Source organism: Pelodiscus sinensis, chromosome 12, assembly GCF_049634645.1.
Source record: "Pelodiscus sinensis isolate JC-2024 chromosome 12, ASM4963464v1, whole genome shotgun sequence".
Lineage (NCBI taxonomy): Eukaryota > Metazoa > Chordata > Testudines > Trionychidae > Pelodiscus > Pelodiscus sinensis.
The window spans coordinates 39458373-39482074 of NC_134722.1; the positions used below are offsets into that span (position 1 = coordinate 39458373).

The following is a 23702-nucleotide window of genomic DNA, read 5'->3' on the forward strand; positions in this document are numbered from 1 at the left end:
ACAGTTAGTAAGGCCCAGACTTTGGGGCAGGGCAGCAAAGCAAACACAGTCCCACAGGTAGTAAGGCCCTGGTTCAGGGTAGGGCAGCAAAACTAGGGTTGCCAGGTGTCTGGTTTTGAAACGGACAGTCCAGTATTTGAGCTTTCTGTTTGGGGAACAAACAGAAAATATAAACGAGAAAATATAAATGTCTGGTATTTTCTAAATAAGATGCAATGTAGACTGTGATGTAACGTCAAGTGTGTTCGGTATTTTTGTTGAAACCATCTGGCAACCATAAGCAAAACACACACAGTCCCACAGTTTGTAAGGCCCAAGCTGTGGTTCAAGGCGGGGCAGTAACACAAACGCAGTCCCACAGGCAAGAGAGGGGAGGGGAAGACTGCCACCTGTTATGTGGGGTGGCAGGGGGGATGTGGGCCCTGCCTACTCCACCGATTTCCAGCGCAGGGCCTTAGCAGCAGAAGCCCTGACTGCCATTGGGGTTAGTGAGGAGCTGGCCTGCAACACTCTGACACTCTCTAAAGTGCTATAAGATCAGCCTGACAGTCATCGGCGTCCCTTGGACCACTTCCTGACTCCCTTTCAGTATCTACCTGGCCCCACATGAGCTGCTGGTTCTCAGGGTTATCGTAGTCTGCACCCTCGGGCAGGGTAAAGAAGGTCTCCTCTTAGAAGTGGGGGCCCGGCAGTCCGGGCTGGTCCTCAGCCTCTGCAAGGTCCTCAGGGCCCTCCTGGCTTGGGAGCTCAGGGCAGGCTTCTGCTTCCTCCAGTGGCTGGGGCCTTACTGAACTCCTAGGCTGGACTTTTATCCTACCTGCCCCACCCCTGGGCTCCCAGGGAATTAAAGGGGCAGGACTGGGCTTGGCTCACCCACGCTTAGAGGGAGGTTCCTCTCCCTCAGGGCTGTGAGCGGCCACCACTGCTCACTACAAGTCTTCAGAAAAGAAGAGTGAGGGGAGATTTGATAGCAGTCTTTAACTATCTGAAGAGGGGTTCCAAAGAGGATGGAGAGAAGCTGTTCTCAGTGGTGACAGATAACAAAACGAGGAGCAATGGTCTCAAGTTCCAGTAGGGGAGGTCTAGATTGGATATTAGAAAAAAAATATTTCACTAGGAGGGTGGTAAAAGACTGGAATGGATTACCTAGGAAAGTGGTGGAATCTCAGTTCCTAGATGTTTTTATGTCTTGGCTTGAACAAGCTCTGGCTGGATTTAGTTGGGATTGGTTCTGCTTTTAACAGGGGGTTGGACTCTATGACCACCTGAGGTCTCTGCCAACCCTGTGACTGTATGATTCTAAGCCCCCAGGGGAAAAATACTTTCAAAGTTCTGAACCTTGAAGTAATTGTAACAGTACAGTATCGCTTAATATGGGGCAATAAAATGCTATGTCAAAATTAAATGCAACATTTCTTTTAGACAGGGAAAAAGACATGAGGATTCGTTGTCCTAGTCATAAAGGATTTATGCAAGTAACTCCCATTCATACTTAGGGGAATTAGACACCCCCATCCACTGAGAATCAATGAGATGAAAACAAACCATATATAACAAATTATTCATACGCTAAATAAGCACAGAGATTGCTATTTTATTATTTGTATTGCAGTCGAGTTTAAGAGCTCTAATCAGAAATTAAGGCCCCATTGTGATAGACTCTATACAAACACATAGCAAAAATATAGTTCCTTGTGTACACACAAACTGTGTAAGAATAATGGCTTTTTTAAATATAGCTTGTCTCCTCACTCTTGGGATGTATATTGTCACTGTTGGAGAAAATTTTTCTTCAATTTCCCTTGCTTCTTCTATACTATCCCACCTACCTCCTGAGCTTAATTTTGATCTCACTTGATTTAAGGGTTCTTTACACTTCAAGGGTGTGAACTGTAGTTGACTTGCTGCACTCTGATCTACCACCTATGGATGCTGCTGGCATGAACTAAAAAAGTAGCCAATTCATGTTAACATACTCCTATTTTAAAGAAGAGTAACATCAACTAGGAACCTTTTAGTCCATGCCATAGTGTACACATTGCCTTACCTTAGTGCAGTGGTTCTCAAACTTTTGGGTGCGCGGCCCATCCTGCTCAACACAGACCATCAGCCAATCACCCATGATGACAAAATGGGTGTAGGGCGCAAGAGTGGGCTGAGGATGGGGAGTCTGGGTGGGAGGTGCAAGAATAGGGTGGGGCTGCAGAATCTGAGTAGGAGGGAGCGTGCTGGAGCTGAGAGGGAGGGTTTGGGTTGCAGGGAGGGTGCAGGAAAGGGGTGGGGGTGTAGGGTCTCAGTGGGAGAGGGTGCATGAGGACAATGGGGATGCAGGGTCTGGACATGAGAAGGGATGGGGGGGTGCTTACATTGCTCTGTGCCTCCTGCTGTTCCCACGCACTGCCCTGTTATTCCCATTGGTCATGATTCCGGCCAATGGGAGCAGCGGAGAAAACTTCCAAGAGAGCAGTTTCCTGTGGTGCCATTTCACCCAGCTGGGAAAAAGGGGACCAGCACCACATGCAGCTGCTTCCTGCCTCCGCAAGCCAAATCCAACCTTCAAGGCTCCCCTCCCCTGCAGTGAGCGCCTCCTAGCAGCGGGAAGATGGTGCTGGCACTCCAGCCTCAGAGGGGGAGGAGGCTGCAGAACTGCAGTATCAAAGCAGGCTCCCTCCTGAAGGGAGCGGGTGTGGCAAGCCCTGAGCTCACAGCTCTACAGACCACACTTTCAGAACCACTGTCTTAGTGCAACTAATCTAAATGGATTTTACACTAGGGACGGCAACGTGTGGATGACTACACGATTAACGGATAAGCCCAGGCTTATTGGTTAATCTTGTCGACAACATGCACTCTTCCCCTTGCTGTCTCTGCATCAGAGGCAGCAAGGGGGAGGGAGTGGGAGCCAGTGCCTGTGAGGAGCTGGCTTAAAAGCTGACTCCCCATGATCTTAGAATCTGCTTGCCTCTCATCCCTACACAGACTGGCTTTGTGGACCCACATGTCTCTCCCCACCTTGCTGTCTCCTACAGAGGTGAGGGGTGAGGCAGGCAGGAGCTGGTGCTGGGGGATCTGTGGTGCCAACTGCCCCCTCCGGCACTGCTGCCTGTATCAGAGGCAGCAGTGTGGGTGCGGGTAGGGAGGGATGCCATGAACAGACACTGCTCCACAGCAGCAGCCCCTGTCCATGGGGGGGCCCAAGCACTCCGCAGACAGGCTGCTCTAGCATCCCACAGAGACGGCTCTGTCCACAGCAAACCTGGGCCCGCCCTGGACAGAGGCTGCTCTGCAGCAGCACCCCTGTTGGCGGGCGGTCCACCCTGTCAGCTGCTGCCACTCTGTGCTGCTGCCTCTGTATTAGAGGCAGCAGCAAAGGGTGGCAGGCGGAGCCAGTCTGTATTGGAAGCCAGTTTTTAAACCGGTTCCTTTCACGGATCAACTCCCGCCTGCCACCCTATGCTGCTGCCTCTGATAGAGGGGCAGCAGCATTACCAATTTCATGTGGTAATGACTATTCAATTACACACTAGCATCCCTATTCTACACCAGATTCATACCATAAATCAGATCAGAATTTAATCTGGTTTCATCCAAAAGTACATGCTCAATATCTAGACATATCTGAACACAAAATCCAAAAAAGGAACAAACGGAACTGGACACTGAATTTCTTATGCATTTAGCATTCACTTAAGCATTCACTTAAGTCTAAACAATAAATACAAGTGAAGGAGAAAAAAATTAGATATTGGTTAACTATCCTTGACAATTCAGCTACACATACTTGGTATCCTGCAGGCTGTTTCCATTGTAGATGTACATACGTTTCACAGTTGCACCATGGGGAATTTGCAGAGAAGCTAAGCCATGAGCAAAGTTAGGCTGTGGATATACGAAAATGTTTTGACTATTGTATACTGTAAAACTACCACATAAATTACTCCAAAAATGCACATCTCTATTAAAAATCATATACTAGACAATTGTGTAAGTAAACAGTCACTGTACTTCGCTAGTTAAAATTAATCTTACTATTTGTACACCACAAGTATAGAGAAAAAACACTAGAAAAATATTAATTTGCACTATGCTGCTCATTGATTCCTATGGTGGGATGGAAAAGCTCAATTCTTTTATCAACCCATACTAAGATGGCTGTAGTTTTTCAGTCTCCTAACATTAGGCACACATATACCCAAGACACTCTAGTCTAGTCCAATGTGAAAGTATTTGTTCTGGCCTGCTACACCATTTATAGTCTTGGAAAATTGTAGAATATGAAGCCTTTAACATATGGCTGTCACTTTGTTTAAAAAACAACACGCTTGCTTTCTAAAACCTCTTCATAGCTCCCAAAAAATTAATGTTAGTATTTTTGTTGGTTAGGAGAGTACTTTTTCCCTGGGGGTTTAAAATCATATAATCATGGGGTTGGAAGAGACCTCAGGAGGTCATAGAGTCTGTGGAAGCCAAGGGATTTGTATGTAGCCATTTTGACCTTTTGGTTAGCCTAACTCATGCTAACTCTGAGACCTAACAACACAGAGTACTGAGAGAGACACTGTTTTTGCCTCTTGTCTCTCTTGTGCTTGAGATAAGGATAGAATGCTGACTCTAGTGAAGACCTTGAGATAAGGTGGCATCTGAAGAGAATTGTTATGGAAAAGGGAATAATTGTTTATTGTTATTATATATAAACAGTCAGTATATATATTGGCTTCTAATTGTTTTGTATTTGACGATCTGCCTAGCAGCAGCTTCTTCCCTTGCAATATTGCTCGAATAAACTGTCTCTGACTACTTGTTGCTCACAAATGCAGAGTGAAGGCCTGTTTTCTTCTACAAGTCCAACCCCCTGTTAAAAGCAGAACCAAGACATGCATCTGATGACGTGGGTCTTTGCCCACAAAAGCTTCTGCTCCAATAAATCCATTAGTCCAGAGGTTCCCAAACTTTTCGGCATCACGCCCCCTTTTTGACTTTTGAGAAACCCTCACGCCCCCCAGGGCCGAAAAACAAAAATAGCAGCGAAACTTGGGGGGGAGATTGACAGGGGAGGGGGAGCGGGAGCTGGGTTGCCTCGGCCCCCCCAGTTTTGGAACCCATGTGTTAGTCTATATGGTGCCACAGAACTTCTTGTTGTTTAGATGTGTTAAAATTAGCCTTAATTGTGTTTTCCAGTTAGTTAGTCAAAGTTGGTACTTAAATAACATGCATGAGTCTGCAATGGTTAACATCTTTCCTACGGGCTCTTTAAAAAATAGGCACAACATTGGCTATTCTCCAGTTTCCTGTATAATACTTGATATTTTAAAATCTTGCACTAAGCAGTTCAGGCAACCAATTTTTACAATCTTTCAGAACTCTTGGGTGAATACTATCTGATCCTGCTGATATATTGCAATTTGGTGTATCAATTTGTTTCAGTATTTTTGACACCTTATTCACTTAATTATCTAGAAAGGATACCTTTTGCCTGGGTATCACCCTATTCTATTCTCCTATTTATTGAAGACTCATACAAAAGTCATTAAGCTTCTTTGCAATGCCCATAACCTGTAAATGCTCTCTCTACACACAGCTAGTCTAGTGATTTAAAAATGAGCTTATATGATGAGAACATATGCCACTATATTGGCTAAACTAACCCTCCCACTCCTTTTTAGTTTTTGCCATGCAATCCAGCACTGTGCAATATGTGTTGCTTTTAGGTTATGCCAATGAATCATACTTATGCCTCCTTTTACATTGCCACAATAGATCTGATCTTTTTCCAGTAAAGTCAGAGACATTTACCAGTTTCAATGGGTATAAGATTAGACCCATTTATGCATTTAGTAACCTATCAAAATGTTTAGTGAATAATGAAACTTACATTGCATAACACAATTATTTTGATTTCTAGACTATCTCATCTAGCAATTGTATTCTGCACTCTGTCCTAATTAATTGCACAGACATTTTGGAGGAATTAAAACAAAATGTATAGCTCATTTGAGATTTACTAAAGCAAAAACAAGACTTACTTCAGTGGAAACACTTCAGATATTAATTGGGTGTTCACATTAAATAGCAATCTTTAGAGATTCTGCTCAATAATGGAAATACTACTCCCTATTAGTTTGGAAAGCAAATCCTCCATCTACAACCTTCTGCTAAAAATCAAACATGATCTTTGGCTCTGAAATGATAACGCTCAAGGTTGAGAAAATGGGTCAGAGCATAGTTTAAGATTTAAATTTCACCCAGATAAAGGGTCTGATTTGCTTGCAAGCAAGAAAGACTATTGGTGATATTTTGAAAAGGTAACAAAGACAAACAAGCAGAATATTATTAACTAAGAATGATTTCTAACCTCATATTTTGGAGTTTCAGCCCATGAATCCAATTGAAAAGAAAAAGACAATCCTCTGAAATTGAGGTGAAAGAGTTGTTCAGCTGAGTTGTAAACTGGAAAAAGAAAATGAAATTATAGGAACAGTATTTTTTCTACTTCAGCTCTAGCAGCACATTGTATCACTTCCATCTGATGTTTCTGCATGTTCCTGATGCAACAAAATATCTGAGAAGAATAAAATACCATGACATAATATGGAATTTTAAGGTCACACATAACAGCATTATGACCTGTAAACTGCACGCACCACAACCACCTTGAATATACCGTATGTCACAAATCTTGCTGCTAACTCCAGGTCAGCAGGTGACAAGTACCCAGGCACACTCCTTACAACAAACATGATGGCAGGAGGGTCAGCTGTGGAGCCTGTGAATGGGCATGGTAAGGAACAGGCTCCCTGTGTGATTTTGCTCTCTGTCACAAGAGGAGGAAGGTTCCTGTGGTTACAGGGCACATGCCAGTGAGAGGCAACATGTCTCTCGCGTCTTCCCCTGGCCTTGCAAATAATTTAGACTAGTCCTCCACAATCCCCAGCACAGAAAGAGAAGTTACTCACCTTGTGAAGTAATGGTAGTTCTTTGAGTTGTGTCCCCCATGGGTGCTCCACTGTAGGTGTCAAGTCATCCTAGCACTGCAGGTCAGAGATTTTTGAGCAATAAGTCAGCAGGGCTGTACACTCACCCATAGGTGCCTCAAGGTTTTTGCACCTTAACAGTGTGCATGCACAGATGTGCCACTTTCTGTTCCTTCTCTATTGCAGAGCAAAGTGAGTTCTCCGAAGTAGAAGGGACAAGGGATGGGTAGTGGAGCACCCACAGAGATACACATCTCGAAGTACCATCATTACTGCATGTAGGAGAAAGAAAGAGCCTGAAACATGGGCCCGGTACTTGAAACAAAGTAAGCAAGAGTTATATTATGAGTAATAGACAGATCATGTCAAAAGCAGATGTTTGCCTGAAAGTCAGCATCTCTTGGTATTAGAATTGCTAGCACTGATAAAAGCACAGGAAGTATGTAAATACATACCACCAGAACTGTACAAGGACTCCCAAATGAGTACCTGTGTGACGGTGCAGGCAGGCCCCACACTGGACGGCAGGGGGTAGCCCAGGCCCAGCTGGCTGAGAAAGCCCCTCCCCTCCAGCCCTGTTGGGCATGTTCCCTGCAGAGCCTGGGTATAAAAGCAGAGAGAGCCCTCCAGCCAGGGAGGCAACAGGATGAAGGAGTAGCCCAGGCTGTGCCAGTGTTTCTGCAGCAGCTGAGACCGGAGTCGCCGCCTGTGCCCGACCTGGAGGCACAGCCAGCAGCCGCCAACCCCAGGGAGGCAGGAGCGCGCCCGCAACCCCGACGGCAGCCCCGGCAAGTACTGACACGGAGGCAAATAGGCCACAGGGAAACCAAGGCGTGGTAGGAAGCAGCCCAGGGCAAAGCACTAAAAGCGCGGCTCGGTGTGTATCGGCTGGATTCCTCGCCGAGCAGGCAGGAGCCATAGGCCCTGCCTCAAGGGCCCTAGGCTGGGACCCGATGGAGAGGGAGGGCCCGGGTCCCCCTACCACCCATTTTCCTTACCCTGGATAATCAACCCCTGGTCCCAGAGAGGCTTTTCTGGGCGGCTAGGCCTCCAAAGCCGTATTTCCCTGATAGAGGGGTATGGGCTTTATATTGGGATTGTTAGTGCCGTATTTACCATGATAGAGGGGCACAGACTTTATATTGTTAATACCCTGGATGCCCTGACCTAGGGTCCCAAAAGGGGCAACAAGACCTTAAAAGAGGGGGTGCCACCCATGCCAGGGGCGTACCTCGCGACAACCTGAGAGAACAGTTTCAAACAACAAGAGTGAAAGCATAACAACAGGCAGTGAATGCTTTGGAGGAAAGTACAAAGGGAGGTACCCAATGTGTCATTAATGCATACGATGATACGGAAGGGGTGTATCATAGATTGTTTATCTCTGTTAATAAATGTTAGGGTACCTCGACATAACTCTTTGTCCAGCCTAGGGGGCAATAGTGAAATCCATACTATGGATTAAGCTGCATTCACTGTCATGGGTACAAATGCATAAGGGCTCAGAGGTCATCTGGCTAGTGACGACTATTAATGTATTTTGTTCGACAATAAACTTGACTCCCGTGAAGTCTATTATGCTAGCTACCTGTGCACAGCTGGCATGATATACTGAGAGAGCATATGAAAACACACGCAGCCGAACATTTATCATCACTGATGGAGTAGGAGACTGTCGGGATGCCACAACAGTAAATCCTGAATTTACTGAATTGCTGTCCTGAACTACTACACTGCACATGGTAATTCCTCTTTCTTCTTTGAGTGTTGTCCCTGTGGGTGCTCCACTATAGGTGACTATGTAGCAGTGTCCATTCCAGAGGGTGGGATTCGGAGTGGCTGAGTGGTAGCAGAGGTTAGGACTGTGGAGGCAGCTGTGGTGTGCACATTAGGACCTGAGACAAAGCCATAATGTCTTGCAAAGGTATGTTGTGAGGACCACGTGGCTGCTCAACAGATGTCCTGTAGGGGCACACTGTGTAAGAAAGCAGTGGAGGCAGTTACCGCCCATGTAGTGTGAGCTCTTCAACCACCAGGAAGTGGTATCTGACAGATGTAGCATGTCTGTATATTGTTGGATATCCATTTGGATAAGTGCTGCACTGAGCTTGACATGCTTTTTGGGCATTGTGTTATGGAAATAAAAAGTTGTGGGGATTTGTGGAAGAGTTTGGTTCTATCTATATAGAATGCCAAAGCACACCTAACTTCTAGAATATGGAATATCTCTTGTTGATCATTATGAAGATTAGGGTAAAATACTGGCAATATAGTAGGTCCATTAATGTGGCATGCCGTAGCAACTTTAGGGAGAAAGACGGGATGTAGTTGTATGGTCATTTTATTTTTGGTGAATATAATATAGAGGTTATCTGCCATAAGGGCACCAATCTTATGAATGTGATGGCCACGAGGAATGCAAGCTTCATCGACAGGTGCAGGAGTGAGCACGTGGCTAGAGGTTTGAATGGTAGGTCAGTTTGAACAGTAGGGTCTTGAGAACAAGATTAAGGCTCCAGAATGGGTTGAGTGGTCTGGTAAGGAGGAATATATTTTGGATGCCTTTGAGGAACCTTTGAGTGATTGGATGGGTGAAGAGGGAAACTCCATCAATTTGTATGTGGAGCTTCAAGAGGGCAGCTAGATCAACTCTCAGTGGATAAGCTGGGGTTCTTCAGCTTCAGGAGGTAATCTAGAATGAGTGGAAGAGATGCCTCGAATGGATTAGATTGTCTCTGGGTGCACAAAGTGGAGAAGCATCTCTATTTCTGCAGGCAAGTATTACATGCATTGGGAGGGCTGCTATTGGGGAGAATGTGTTTCATGGGGTTGGAGCTCAGGATGTTAAAATGCGGTTAATTTACTAGTCCACAGGCACTTCCACATTCCGCTTTTGAAATGTACAACAGCCCCTACTGGGGTCTTGTACATTTCAAAGGAGGAACATGGAACTTCACATAGAGCCCGGGCCAGCCTCCGGGCTGCACGCAGCATGTCTGCTTTGAAATGCACATTTCAAAGCTATGGAGCCTGGGGTAGGCGGGGCGGGAGGGGGGTCCTCCGCTGACCCTGGGCTCCATGCTATGCTGTATGCTGCTTGCAGCCCGGGGAAGTGCGGTGCGCAACCCGAGATCAGCTGGGGACTCCCCAGCTGATCCCAGGTTCTGGGGAAATGCCGCAAGAAGCCTGGAGTGCACTGAAAGTCCCCAGCTGACCCCGGGCTCCACGGCAGCTGCCCCTTTGAAATGCGCAGAGGGGGCATTTTAAAGGGGAAGCCTGCCTTACAGCTGATCTCCGGATCAGCTGTGCAGAGGCCACCTTGGGGTTTCAAAGTCTGCCACTTTGAAGTACCTCTTCCCCCACCCCCCATTTGCTGCGTCTATCTCAGGCTATGTCTAGACTGCAAGCCTCTTTCAAAAGAGGCTTTTTCAAAAGATACTTTCAAAAAAGCCTCTTTCGAAAAAGAGCGTCTAGACTACAACCAGTAGTTTCAAAAAAGCAAGCAGCTTTTTCAAAAAAGAACACCAGGGCAGTCTGGATGCTCTCTTTCAAAAGCCCTGTTTGCATTCAATAATGCCTTTTTTCAAAAGAGCACTTTTGAAGAACGGCACTCTTCCTCGTAAAATGAGGGTTACTGAGGTCGAAAAAACCGCCGCATTCTTCTGATTTAATTTTGAAAGAACGCGGCTGCAGTCTAGATACAGGGAAAGTTTTTTTGAAAAGAGGTCACTTTTTTTGAAAAAACCCTGCAGTCTAGACACAACCTCATAGAGGCAGCAAGGCTGGGCATATTGACTAGTTGACTAGTCAAAAGACTATCCAATAAGCAAATGCTTATCAGATAGTTGACTAGTCTTCTACACCCCTAATGGGAGCCTGAGGCCTCAGCATCGTGGAACTATTGAGGATCCATGTCTGAAGGAAAAACTTGTCTGGGTTGGTGTGGAGGATCGAGCCTCTGTTCTGGGACAGGAGATCTGGATGAGATGGGAGAGGGAGTTCAGGGTGCTGTAGCGAATCAAGAAAAAGGGGAACTACGCCTGTCTGGGCCAAGTGGGGGCTACAAGGGTGAATCAAGCCCGGTCCAGGAGGAGCATTGCCAGCAGATCCAGAGAAGTGATTATTCCCCTTTATTTGGCCCTGGTGAGGCCACATCTGGAATACTGTGTACAGTTCTGGGCTCCCCATTACAGAAAGGATGTGGATGCATTGGAGAGGGTCCTGCAGAGGGCGACCAAAATGATTAGAGGGTTGGAGCGCATGACCTATCAGGCAAGACTGAGGGATTTAGGTTTGTTTAGTCTGCAGAAGAGTGAGGGGGGATTTGATAGCAGCCTTCAACTTCCTGAAGGGAGGATGGAGAGAGGTTGTTCTCAGTAGTGACGGATGGCAGAACAAGGAGTAATGGTCTAAAATTACAGTGGGAGAGGTCTAGGTTGGATATTAGGAAAAACTATTTCACTAGGAGGGACGTGAAGCACTGGAATGGGTTACCTAGGGAGGTGGTAGAATCTCCATCCTTATAGGTGTTTAAGTCTCAGCTTGACAAAGCCCTGGCTGGGTTAACTTAGTTGGGATTGGTCCTGATTTGGGCAGGGGGCTGGACTTGATGACCTCCTGAGGTCTCTTCCAGCCCTATGACTCTAAGCTTCAGGAGAACCTTGGGAATCAAGGGTAGAGGAGGAAGGCATATATCAGGAAAACATCCCTGAGGAAGTCCTGAACTAGTGCCGCAGAAGAGCAAAATAAAGGACATTTGCAGCTCCTGCAAGAGGCAAAGAGGTCTATCTTTGGATGATCTCATTTGTGAAATATGTATGCCATGATCTCTGGCTAGACTTCCCATTTACAGTCATCATAAAAACAGTGGCTGAGCTTATTGGCTTATGTTGTGTATGTCAGGGAGGTATGAAGCTATGCGGAAAACATTGTGTCAGATGCACCAGTTCCAAAGATGGACAACCTCTGTGTATAGGAAGCATGAACAGGCTCCACCTTGCCTGTTGATATAAAACATGCATGTCAAGTTGTCTGTTACAATTTGAATGCTTTTGTGGTAAAAATATTTGCAGGCCCTCTTGAGAACTCTGAGCTTGAGGAGGTTATATGTAGATGGGACTCTGGCAGCGACTACCTGCCTTCTGCTATGCGGTGGCCAAGATGGGCTTCTCAGCCCATGAGGGAGGCATCTGTGGTGATGACTAATGCTGGTGGTGCTTGGTGGAAAGGTAAACCTGAGAGAAGGTTTGTGGACACGGTCCACCAATGAAGGGATGAAAGTACCTTGGGAGGAATAGAAATTTGTTTGTGTAAGGAACGTGTAATAGGGGTACAGACTAAAGCAAGCCATCCTTGAAGGCAGCACCTATGCAATCTGGCAAGTCTGAACACGTAAGTGGCTTGCCACCTGTAGAGAGTCAGCATGGCCTCCCACTGACCTGGAAGGGGAACCTCTCCCTAAAACCCCTTGGTGGGCAGAACCAGAGCAGCCCAGCCCCACCCACAGGAAGCAGAAGGACGGGCCTGGGACTATAAAAGCCAAGACTGAGAGCTCAGTTAGAGCCTAGCGGGCGAGCAAGCCAGATGCTCTCTCCGGGCTACCCAGAAGGAAAGCACAGCTGCCCCACCCTAGGAGGGATGACTGGGTGTAGCCAGACAGGAACCCCCCTTGTAACATCCATTTTTGCTTGTCTGCAGCATACAGGGCACACAGAGCAGAAGGCCCAGGCTGTGTGACCGTGAATGGCTGTAAACAGAGATACGCCAATTGCTGACCAAGAGGCTGCCAAGGAGTGTCCTTGACTTAACCTATATTGATACGAACACACAGCCGTCCGCGGGGGAAGGAATCTCTCGCCCAGTAAAAAAAGTCTAGTACTCACAATTTAGTTCTCTCTCTTGCAAGTGTAAATTAACTTGAAACTTGCTTGTAAGAACTGGCGCCACAAAACGGACCAGTAGAATTTGGCCTCTTAGATAAAAAAGAGGATACGGGCTCCCAGGGGTATAAAGATGGGTCCAGCAGCGCATTTTCTCTGAGTGTCAATCTACCATCTATCTGCTGGTCAGGTTAGGTGTTTGATCTCCCGAGGTTCAATGGGGACGCCCACCTCATATTCGTCTTTCCTAGGAATTGAGAGACCGGCCCTGGCCTGACACGCTGGAGTCAAGAGGCACAGAAAGGGGTAAAAATTGTACCTGGATGTGGTCCTTTGCTTAAGTATATATATACATAGTGTTAGAGCTCTTTAAAGATTAAGCTGTCACTTGGTACCATTATTTCTATTTTCTATCTTTACCTTTTTCCTGTAACCATTTTTAAGATCTATATATATATTTGCTAGCATTTAAGAAATAGAGCAATAGCCATTGTAACCATATGCTTTTATAAGTCTTTTAATAAACCTGTAACTGTGTAAGCTTTAACCTGACTCCTTCAGTTGCTGTAACAGAACCAGGCACAATTTAAAAGAACTTCAGCCGGTCATAAAGGACAGGTATAGGAAGAGCTTGGGCATTTGGATTTGTGTCACTCTCAGGTGACAGGTCCGCTGGGGCGTCTGTTGGCCACCCTCTGCAACGGGACCCCGGTCCTAGCAGTAAAGACACGGACGTTAAACCTTTTCTCGGAAACACACACACACACACACACACACACACACACACACACACTCTCTCTCTCTCTCTCTCCCCCTCCCTCCCCCCTGACCGTCGGCTGACACTGGGTTGGACTCCTGGGACTGATGCCTGACCCTGGAGATGGGTCACGGTCACCCCAATCACCGCCAGGCTCCGAAGACGGGCTGAGACAGCCAGAGCCTATACCACGCTTCAGAGACTGGGCTGCGCTGCTAAGACCATTGAGTGACCCAAACCCAGAGCCCATGGACACCCTGCCAGCGCAACTGTCCCCATCTGACTCTGAGGAGAAGCAGCTGAGCCAGGTAGGCTCCCAGTGGAACTGGGAAGCGGCCCAGCAAAAGCAGACCCCAGGCTGGCTGACAAAATGAAGATTGGTTGGGTAGCATGTTTCGGCCTGAAGCCCATCTTTCCCACAGACCTGGTTGGCATGTCATGGTCAGTGTCCTGCTGACCCAGCAGCAGCCCGTGCTGCCACTGCTAGAGCTCTGGGCTGGGATATAGTGAAGCGGGTGGGCCTGCGTCCCCCTTGCCACTTCTCACCTCGTGTGGGAGGTTCCCCCTGTGGGGACAAACCCACCTGCACTTGTCGGATCTCCACCAGAAAGGAGACCCAACTCCTAACTGGCTAGTAAATAGACTGGAGCTTTAAACTGGTTACCTGTTCGTACTGTTTGGTGCTCTTTCCTGACCAAGGGCTGGGCCTACAGACTATGGATACCATCTGCTGAGAGCCTGGAGCCTTTACCTGTATGGACTATTATCAGTCTGCTGCCCCATCCGGACCAAGGGTTGGGCCTTATAAACTATTGGCCACATAGACATTCAGAGCTAGGCCCATGCCTGTTTGCCTGCTGCCCCGCCCTGACCAAGGGCTGGGTATCATAAACTGCATCTCAGTCTGCAGAGAGGCTTGAGTCCCTGAACTAATGAAACTGTTTGATTGCCTAAACTGATTAGCTGTTGCACCGCCCTGATCTTTGTGAACTGCTGCTCAGCCTGCAGTCAGGGCCTAGCCTTCCCTGTTAAACTGTTCTTAGATTTCTTGGTTACTCAGCCCTGGGCAAGGGTAACTTCATGGACTGTGGCTTAGCCAGTAGCCTGAGTCTTTGAACTGTTTGGACCTCCCCCCAGGCAAGGGCCAAGACACCAAAATTACTATTTAGCTGGGCCAGTGTCGTGAGTCTTGCTGACCCGGACCATTACACCACCATATATCCTAGTATACAGAGACAGGTATCTGAGGACTGATGGTGACTGCAGTCTCTTAGTTTGATGAAACAATGTTTCGGCAAGAAGGCACAGGCCTTGGCAGAGTCTATAAAAGCTCCGATAAATTCCAACCTCTAAGTAGTTCAAGGACAGACTTTGGCTCATTGATAAGAAGTCTAGCCTCTGAAAGAGAGTCTTGATCAGGGGGAGTACTGGATTGCTTCTTGGAGGTCTTAGAGGGTTTAGGCTTTTCGTTGGGAGCCTCAAGGTCTTTGTTCAGAGATGGCTGGAGAGACCTGTAGAGGAATATCTTCTGAAGCCTAAATTCCTAAATTCCCCTGTCTGGCCCCCGGGGTGAGGCTAGAGTAGTGCTGGCACTTGGCAGAAACATGGGTGTCCAAGGCACCATATACATGAGGAATGTCTGTCAGAGACCAGAACAGCATTGCAATGTGCGTTGTACTTTTTCAAACCTAAGGATCCCAGCAAAATGGTGGTTAAATATCAGCTCTAGTCTCTTAAAGAACTTTTTAACAGAGAGGGATTAGCCAACTTGGAGAAAAAATACTGGGGAATCAGTAAGGTTTTTGGTTTTTGTGGTGGTGGTTTTTTGTTTTGACAAAAACTCCAACCAACCAACTGTTGAAGAAACTAACTACTAACTAGAGGAATTAATCACTAGTTGTTTTCTCAAACCAGGTGAGACGCTTGTAGGCAGCGACGGCAGAGAACGAACAGAGTGTGGCACAACCACGCATGCGAGCAATTAAGGCACGACCACCTCCAGGTACCTATGGCGTGTGTGCAGCCCTGCTGAGTACTTCTCAAAAATCGCCAACCTGCGGTGCATGGACGACTCAACACCTACAGTGGAGCACCCACAGGGAGAGGACCCAAAGAAGAATTCATGCCTTTTGGGATCTGCTGCCCTTGAGAGCTCCACAGATCTCAGAAGCAGGGGTTAGATTCCATTGTACACAAATGCGAGAAGCCTGGGAAACAAACAGGAAGAATTAGAAGCCCTGGATCAGTCAAAGAACTATGATTTGATTGGAATAACGGAGACCCAGTGGGATGACTCACATGACTGGAGCACTGTCATGGAACAGTATAAACTGTTCAGGAAGAACAGGCAGAGGAGAAAAGGAGGAGGAGTTCCACTGTATGTAAGAGAGCAGTATGATTGCTCAGAGTTCCAGTATATAAAGGGAGAAAAGCCTGTTGAGAGTCTATGGGTTAAATTTAGAGGTGGAAGCAACAGGAGTGATGTTGTGGTTGGTGTGTCCTATACACCACCAGATCAGGTGGATGAGGAAGAGGAGGCTTTCTTCAGACAACTGAGAGACGCTTCCAGATAACAGGCTCTGGCTCTCATGGGGGACTTTAATCACCCTGACATCTGTTGGGAGACCAATACAGCAGTACACAGACAATCCAGGAAGTTTTTGGAAAATGTTGGGGATAACTTCTTGGTACAAGTGCTGAAGAAACTGACAGGAGCCCTTCACAGCTTGACCTGCTGCACACAAACAGGGAGGAACTAGATGGGGAAGTAGAGATGGGTGACAACCTGAGAAGCAGTGAACATGAGATAGTAGATTTCAGGATCCTGACAAAAGGAAGAAAGAGTAGCAAAATACACACCCTGGACTACAGAAAAGCAGACTTTAACTCCCTCAGGGAACTGACGGGCAGGATTCCCTGGGATGCTAACATGAACGGGAAAGGAGTCCAGGAGAGCCGGTAATATTTTAAAGAAGCCTTATTAAAGGCACAGGAAGAAACTATCCTGATGCGCAATAAGAAAAGCAAATATGGTAGGCAACAACATTGGCTTATTCGGGAAATTCTTGGTGAAGCTTAAACACAAAAAGGAAGCTTACAAGAAGTGGAAACTTGGACAGATGACTAGGGAGGAGTATAAATTAAATATATTGCTTGAGAATGCAGAGGAATTATCAGGAAGGCGAAAGTGCAACTGGAACTGCAGCTAGCAAGGGATGTGAAAGGTAACAAGAAAGGTTTCTACAGGCATGTTAGCAGTAAGAGGGTGATCAGAGAAGGTGTGGGGAGGAGTGATTAGAGAGGGAGTGGGGGAGGTAACCTAGTGACAGATGATGTGGGAAAAGCTGAAGTACTCAATGCTTTCTTTGCCTCTGTCTTCACAGACAAGGTTAGCTCCCGGACTAATGCACTAGGCAACGCAGTATGGGAAGGAGGTGGGCAGCCCTTGGTGGCAATAGAACAGGTTAAGAACTATCTGGAAAAGCTAGATATATACAAATCCATGCTCGGGGCTTTGCCGGCAAAAAGTGCCAGTCTAGACGGGGATCTTTCGGAAAATAAAACCTTTTCCAAAAGATCCCTTATTCCTGATTTTAAGAGGAATAAGGGATCTTTCGGAAAAGGCTTTATTTTCCAAAAGATCCCTGTCTAGACTGGTGCTTTTTGCCGGCAAAGCCCCGAGCCGGAAAAAAGCGGCAGCCATGTTCATGCAAATGAAGCGGAGGAGATTTAAATCCACGCTTCATTTGCAATTGCGCTGTGTCTAATCTGCATCCCTTTTCTGCAAAAGGGGTGCAGTGTAGACACAGCCGTTATGAATGGCCTGGATAAGGGGATGGATTGCCTCCTCAGCAAGTTTGCAGATGACACTAAGCTAGGGGGAGAGGTAGATACGCTGGTGGTCAAGGATAGGGTCCAGAGTGACCAATACAGATTAGAGGATTGGGCCAAAGAAATCAGATGAGGTTCAGCAAGGACAAGTGTAGAGTCCTGCACTTGGGATGGAAGAATCCCAAGCACTGTTACAGGCTGGGAACCGACTAGCTAAGTAGCAATTCAGCAGAAAACGACCTAGGGATTACATTGGATGAGAAGCTGGATATGAGTCAACAGTGTGTCCTTGTAGCCAAGAAGACTAATGGCATATTAGGTTGCATTAGGAGGAGCATTGCCAGCAGATGTACAGAAGTGATTATTCCCCTTTATTCGGCTCCGGTGAGGCCACATTTGGAGTATTGCGTCGAGTTCTGGGGCCCTCCCACTATAGAAGGGATGTGGATGCATTGGAGCAAGTCCAGCAGAGGGCAACCAAAATGATTAGGGGGCTAGAGCACATGACCTATGAGGAGAAGCCGAGGGATTTAGGTTTGTTTAGTCTGCAGAAGAGAAGAATGAGGGGGGATTTGATAGCAGCCTTCAACTTCCTGAAGGGAGGTTCCAAAGAGGATGGAGAGAGACTGTTCTCAGTAGGGACGGATGGCAGAACAAGGAGCAATGGGCTCAAGTTACAGTGGGGGAGGTTTAGGTTGGATATTAGGAAAAACTTTTTCACTAGGAGGGTGGTGAAGTAGGGGAATGGGTTACCTAGAGAGATGGTGGAATCTCCATCCCTAGAGGTTTTTAAGTCTTGGCTTGACAAAGCCCTGGCTGGGTTGATTTAGTTGGGATTGATCCTGCTTTGGGAAGGTGGCTGGACTTGATAACCTTCTGAGGTCTCTTCCAGCTCTATGATTCTATGACCCTGCCCACCAAAACCTACTCTCATTATATATATTGCAGAGAGGACTAACACCCTAGGATCTGTCCTTATGGCTCCTCCTATCACTATCCTCCTTGGTGGCCCCTCAGACACACACACAGTGTTCCCAGAGAATCTTCCCCAAATTATCCAAAGTGACTATCCTAGGGTTTCCTCAAAATCCTCAAATCCCTGCTCTCAAATGCTCCAAATACCCTCTATAATATATTCACCAGGAAGTAAGGGAATGTAATCTTTACAGCCCTGGTGGCAGAGTTGATTCTGCTTCCAGGATCTCTCTCGTTCCATGGGGCTCCCCTTGGAAGGTTCCCCCTTTCCCAATCACCGTGGCCCCAAAGGCCATGCCCTTCCCTGTGCTTCTCCCACCCCCACTGATGCTCAAGCTCACATATACTTCCCAATCTACAACCATGCAATGCCAGAAAGTCCTGATTTCTAAAGCTGGTAGGGACAGGATCTTGCTCATTTTGCTGAACTGCTCATGGCACTAGTGAACTGGGCCTCTGCCAGGCAGGGAAATGGGTCCTGGGGTATGCATGGTCAGGTACTGTTTCAACCAGAACAGGAGTTGGGGGGGATACAGGTGCCATCGAGGAAAGAGGAAACTGGGGAGAGGCGGTGGTTGCTAGATATGTTGGCTCCCACATTTTTTTTCAGTCTTCTTATACTAAACTAACTTGCTGTTGTGTTGCTACAACTGTTTTCAGTTGCATGTTTCTCTGGCTTACACCATGCCAGACACCGTAGCAGCTTCAGGACTTGCTCCATAAAAAGTGAACATTTTTCTAAAGATAAAAATGTTGAGAAGTGGTATTTATAGCCCACTCTGCCAAAGACAATTTAGAGGAAACATTGAATCACAGTAAATAAATTATACATGAAGTGTCTCAAAATGGAAATGCTTTCACAGGGCACTGAAATACGAAGTTATATATAGAGAAAAATAACTAAAGTAATGGCTATCGAAGATGCTGTGCATCTTAACACACTGTTAACAATGAAATTAAATTTCAAATACTATTTTTTAATAATAGGAACTCAGCCCGTCAGCACCCCCCTCCCCACCCACAAAAAACCCCCTCCTTTCCATCCCTCCTTCTTTACAGGAAACACAACTATAGCTCTCTACAAATAACACTGTGCAAAGATGGCTATTAAATACACAATATTGTTCCAGGGATATATGTACATAAATTCTAGAGTCTCAGGGTCTTCACAATGAAGGCCTGCCACTGCTTCCTCTCAAGAGTTCTAGTTCAAGCATCCCTTCCTCCCACTTCTGTAAAGTGCTTTAAGATCTACTAATAAAAAGTACTACATATGAGCTAGTTATTATTATAGACCACAGCTGTGGCTGTATGGCACATGGAGAGAGGTAATCCATCAACTGTGGCCTAGTCTATACTACAAATTTAGGTCAAAATTATTTGCATTAGGACTTTATAAACAATGAGTCCACACTACCAAGCCTATTCACTGACTTGAAGGGCTGTTGAAGTCAATTTCAGTACTGCTGCTTGTCGAGAGGATTAATGGTAAATTTAACTTTGCGTGGTTGACTTTAGGTAGTGCAGATGCAGTGCTGTTAAAGTCAACCTTCTGGGACCCTGGGAGGTGTCCCATAGTGCCCTACTGTGACTGCTCTGTCCAGTACTTTCAACTCTGTTGCTCTCCAACAGAGAGCATTTTCCTGTTTGGCCAGCATGGCGAGCAGAAAAGGCAGCACACCTCAGCACACCACGAATACTCAGGATCACAATTGAGCTCCAGTATGGAGCATGTAGGAGATCCTGGACCTGATTGTTGTGTGAAGAGGAATTTGTTCAGGCAGAGCTACAAAGCAGCAAAAGAAATGCTAGTATCTATGCCAAGATTGCACAGGGCATACTGGAAAAACGATACAACAGGGACACACAGCAGTGCCACATGAAAATAAAGGAGCTTAGGCAGGCGTACCAGAAGACAGAGGCGGCACACGGATAGCTTGGGTCAGCAACACAAACATGCCACTTCTATAAGGGTACGTCTAGACTACATGCCTCTGGCGACAGAGGCATGTAGATTAGACTACCCGGCATAGGAAAATGAAGTGGCGATTTAAATAATCGCCACTTCATTTAAATTTACATGGCTGCCGCGCTGAGCCGATCATACCTGGGAGGTCGACAAAAGCCTTTGATGTCGACCGCGGAGCGTCCAGACTACCGCGCTGAGCCGACAAACAGCTGATCGGCTCAGCGCGGCAGCCATGTAAATTTAAATGAAGCATTTTCCTATGCCGGGTAGTCTAATCTACATGCCTCTGTCGCCAGAGGCATGTAGTCTAGATGTACCCTATGTGACTGCATGAGATTGGGGGAGGGGGGCACCCAACCAGTGTTCCACAGAAGTCAGAGGATACCTTCCAAGAGACTCTTCACGTAGCCCTGGGCAACAGCAGGGAGGAAATTGTTGATGAAGAGGAGGAGGAGAGTGGTCAGCAGGTGAACGGAGAGTCCCATCTCACTGACAGCCAGGACCTTTTTATAACTTTGGAGCCAATCCCCTTCTCACATGATGTCTTGCAGCTGGGTCCTAACAGTGGGGAGGGCGCTTCCAATGAGTTTACATTTTTAATTAAGCTACAAGTGGGTTAATGTAATCAGGTGTGACCTGAGGCAGCCTTTCTGCCACAAAAGAATGGGCTTCTCCAAAACAGTTAATGTGTCTGGAGACACAACAGGAATCTTCCCTGCATATCTCCATAAAGGTGTCATAGAGGAACTCTTTCATCCTTCTCACAAGGTTTCTTCCTTATTCCATCCTCCATGATCAGACATCTTTCCATGCCAAGCCAGCAGTAAGTGATCTAGCATCATTAAAGGACAAGCATTACAGGTTCCTGGCCACATTCAGTCAGCATCGACCACCGCACTGATAAACTCTATCCTTTGGATCAGCACTAACGCGGACTTTTCTGTGTTTACCAACAGGCTATGGCAGTGACGTAGCTGAAAAAGGTCCTGCGGACCTTGAAGCTAAAGTTGCCCTTTATGTGCCAATTATTCAGGGAAAGGTAGATCTGTACCCCGATGCTGTTGATAGGCTGCTGCCGCTGCCACCACCACCATATATGTGGTGAACACACAAGGAGCCGTGGCAAGGCTGAACGGGAGAACAGCAAATTGGTAGTGGATGGCATTTGCCATAAATCACAGAAAACATCTGTACCTCTCGAATACTGCACTATGGAAATACCCATCCTTGAGATTAAGGGCAGCATACCAATCTCCCAGATCCAGGAAGGGGATAATGAAGGCTAGTTGCGGAGGGCCAGGATGATCGGAGCCTGCTGCCCTTGGCTTTAGGGATAAAAAAAATAGCAGGAATAAATCCCCTGGCTCCTGTAGCAGTGCAGAACCTCCTTCACTACCCCCATTTGCAGCAAATCTTCGACTTCCTGCATGAGCAGTTTTTCATGAGAAGGGTCCTTGAAGAGGGAGAGGAGGCGGAGGGGTAGAGGTGAGTTGGCGTGTATAGCCCTGCCGCAATGTACCCAGGACAAAATGGTCCATAATTATAGATCACTAAGCAGGGAGGTAAGGGCACAAGCAGTGGGAGAACATGGGGAAATAATCTGGTAGTCTGAAAGGTATGCTGTCCTCAGTGGGATGTGGCCTTAAGTCAGGTGGAGCCTGACTGGGACGAAGATTAAGGCTGCTTGGTCTGTCTCCTCCTGAAACCCTTATATTTGCTCTACCCCGTGTCCTGTCAGGATCAGAAAGGAGCAAAAGATGCATGAAGCTTAAATTTCTTGCATGCAGGCCCCAGGATATATAACCCCAGTGGGCAGAGGGTGGCGCGGAAATCTTTTAACCCATACAACTTACTGTCTGTCTGCTCCACAAACAGGAGCTGCGCCATTGAAGGGAAGGATCCTGTTTGGACTGTTGTACCTCAGCAGAGAGACCTGACAAGAACAACCAGGTTGCTCCCACAGGGATACTCCCGATGCTATCATGTGAGATGCAGCATCTGCTGTCTCTGAACCAGCTAGCACCACCACCCTAGCTGCTATGGCACCTTCTTCCACAAAAGCCCAAAACTCATTCATCAAGTCCTCTGGGAAAGAAGGCCTGAACTTTGTTGTAGTCTGCCACACGTTGACATAGCAGGCTCTGAGGGCCTGGCGATTTGTTACCCAGAGCTGGAGGATGGAGGATGAATCAATTTTATGACCAAATAAATCAAGTCACTTTGAGTCTTTATTTTTCGGGGTTGCCCCCAGCTGACCTTGCCATTCATGGTGGTTGACTGCCTCCACCAGGGAATTTGGGGCAGGGTGGGAGTAAAGTTACTCAGACCCTTTGCAGGGACAAAGTACTTTGGTTCAGCATGCTTCAAGATGGGGGAGGGGGGAATAGAGGAAGGGGTCTGCCACAGGGCATTAGTGATCTTAGCTACCCTGTTGTGGGGAGATACGGCCACCCTAGCTTGGGCCACCTGTCCCAATATCCCAAAAAGGATCTCTTCATGTTCTTCCAGCTCCTCCGTCTAAAGCTTCAGGTTGGGCCACCAATGCTCCCTCCAAGTTGCACAGCTTCACAGGTGTTTAACCAGCCCCACCTAGTCAGAGGCTCAGGGCTCCATGCAGGAGCTGACTGACTAGGCAGGGATGATTAATCACCTATGAAGCTGGGCTGCTGCACAGCTTAGAGGGAACACTGGTGGCAAGCCTCTTAAACTCCTGAAAAGCTGTGACAATGTATCTGCCCTGCACTGGCCCTTTAAGGGCAAAACCCAGCCCTGAGCAAGGGCTGAGAGTGAAGCCCCAGATTAGGTTGTTTATTGCTAATTAGGGCCCAGCTGAGAGCTATAGAAAGAAGGGCTCCTGGTGGTAGAGAGGATTTATTCTTGCTGTGTCTGGAGAGCAGAAGGAACATGGCTGCCTGGGAAGCAGGAGGCTTCCTGGAGGTAGAGCAGTGCTAGGGAAGGAAGGCAGAGCTGAGAAGCTATGGCCTGACCTCCCTCCCAGGCTGCAGGGCCTGAGGCAAGGCCTGAGAGTATTAGAGCTGCAGGGGGGCAGCCAGGATATAAAAAGGCAGCAGGTCCACACACCTTTGCCAATGATGAGTGGCCATTACAGACTGCAGTTTGCCCGAAGCAGGGACTAGCTGAAGACTGGCAGTGGGTCACTGAGGCAAGGAGGGTAGAGGGGAATGGGGTGATCCCAGAGTGCAGAGACTGATAAACACGCCCCCGGGAGGGGGCAAAGAGTCACTGGAGTGGGCACTGCTGGAGGGCAGTGTCCTGAAGAGGATGCCATGGGTCTGGATTTGACACTGGGAGACACCAGT

General features: G+C 47.2%; 1 protein-coding gene and 1 long non-coding RNA gene across 5 annotated transcripts in view; one reads left to right on the forward strand and one right to left on the reverse strand.

Moving 5' to 3' along the window:
- Positions 1–23702, reverse strand: part of PHAF1 (phagophore assembly factor 1) — a 98126-nt gene that overhangs the window by 31932 nt on the left and 42492 nt on the right. For all 4 annotated transcript variants that reach the window (XM_075940357.1, XM_075940355.1, XM_075940358.1 and 1 more), the window contains exons 7-8: positions 6353–6447; positions 3782–3879 (exon numbers count right to left, since the gene is read on the reverse strand). In XM_075940357.1, the coding sequence (XP_075796472.1) occupies positions 3782–3879; positions 6353–6447 (193 nt within the window). The remainder of the gene's footprint in view (positions 1–3781; positions 3880–6352; positions 6448–23702) is intronic.
- LOC142831089 (uncharacterized) lies at positions 6695–22394 on the forward strand. Its single transcript, XR_012906757.1, has 3 exons — positions 6695–6778; positions 13102–13156; positions 22258–22394. It is a non-coding gene; the product is annotated as an uncharacterized LOC142831089 (long non-coding RNA).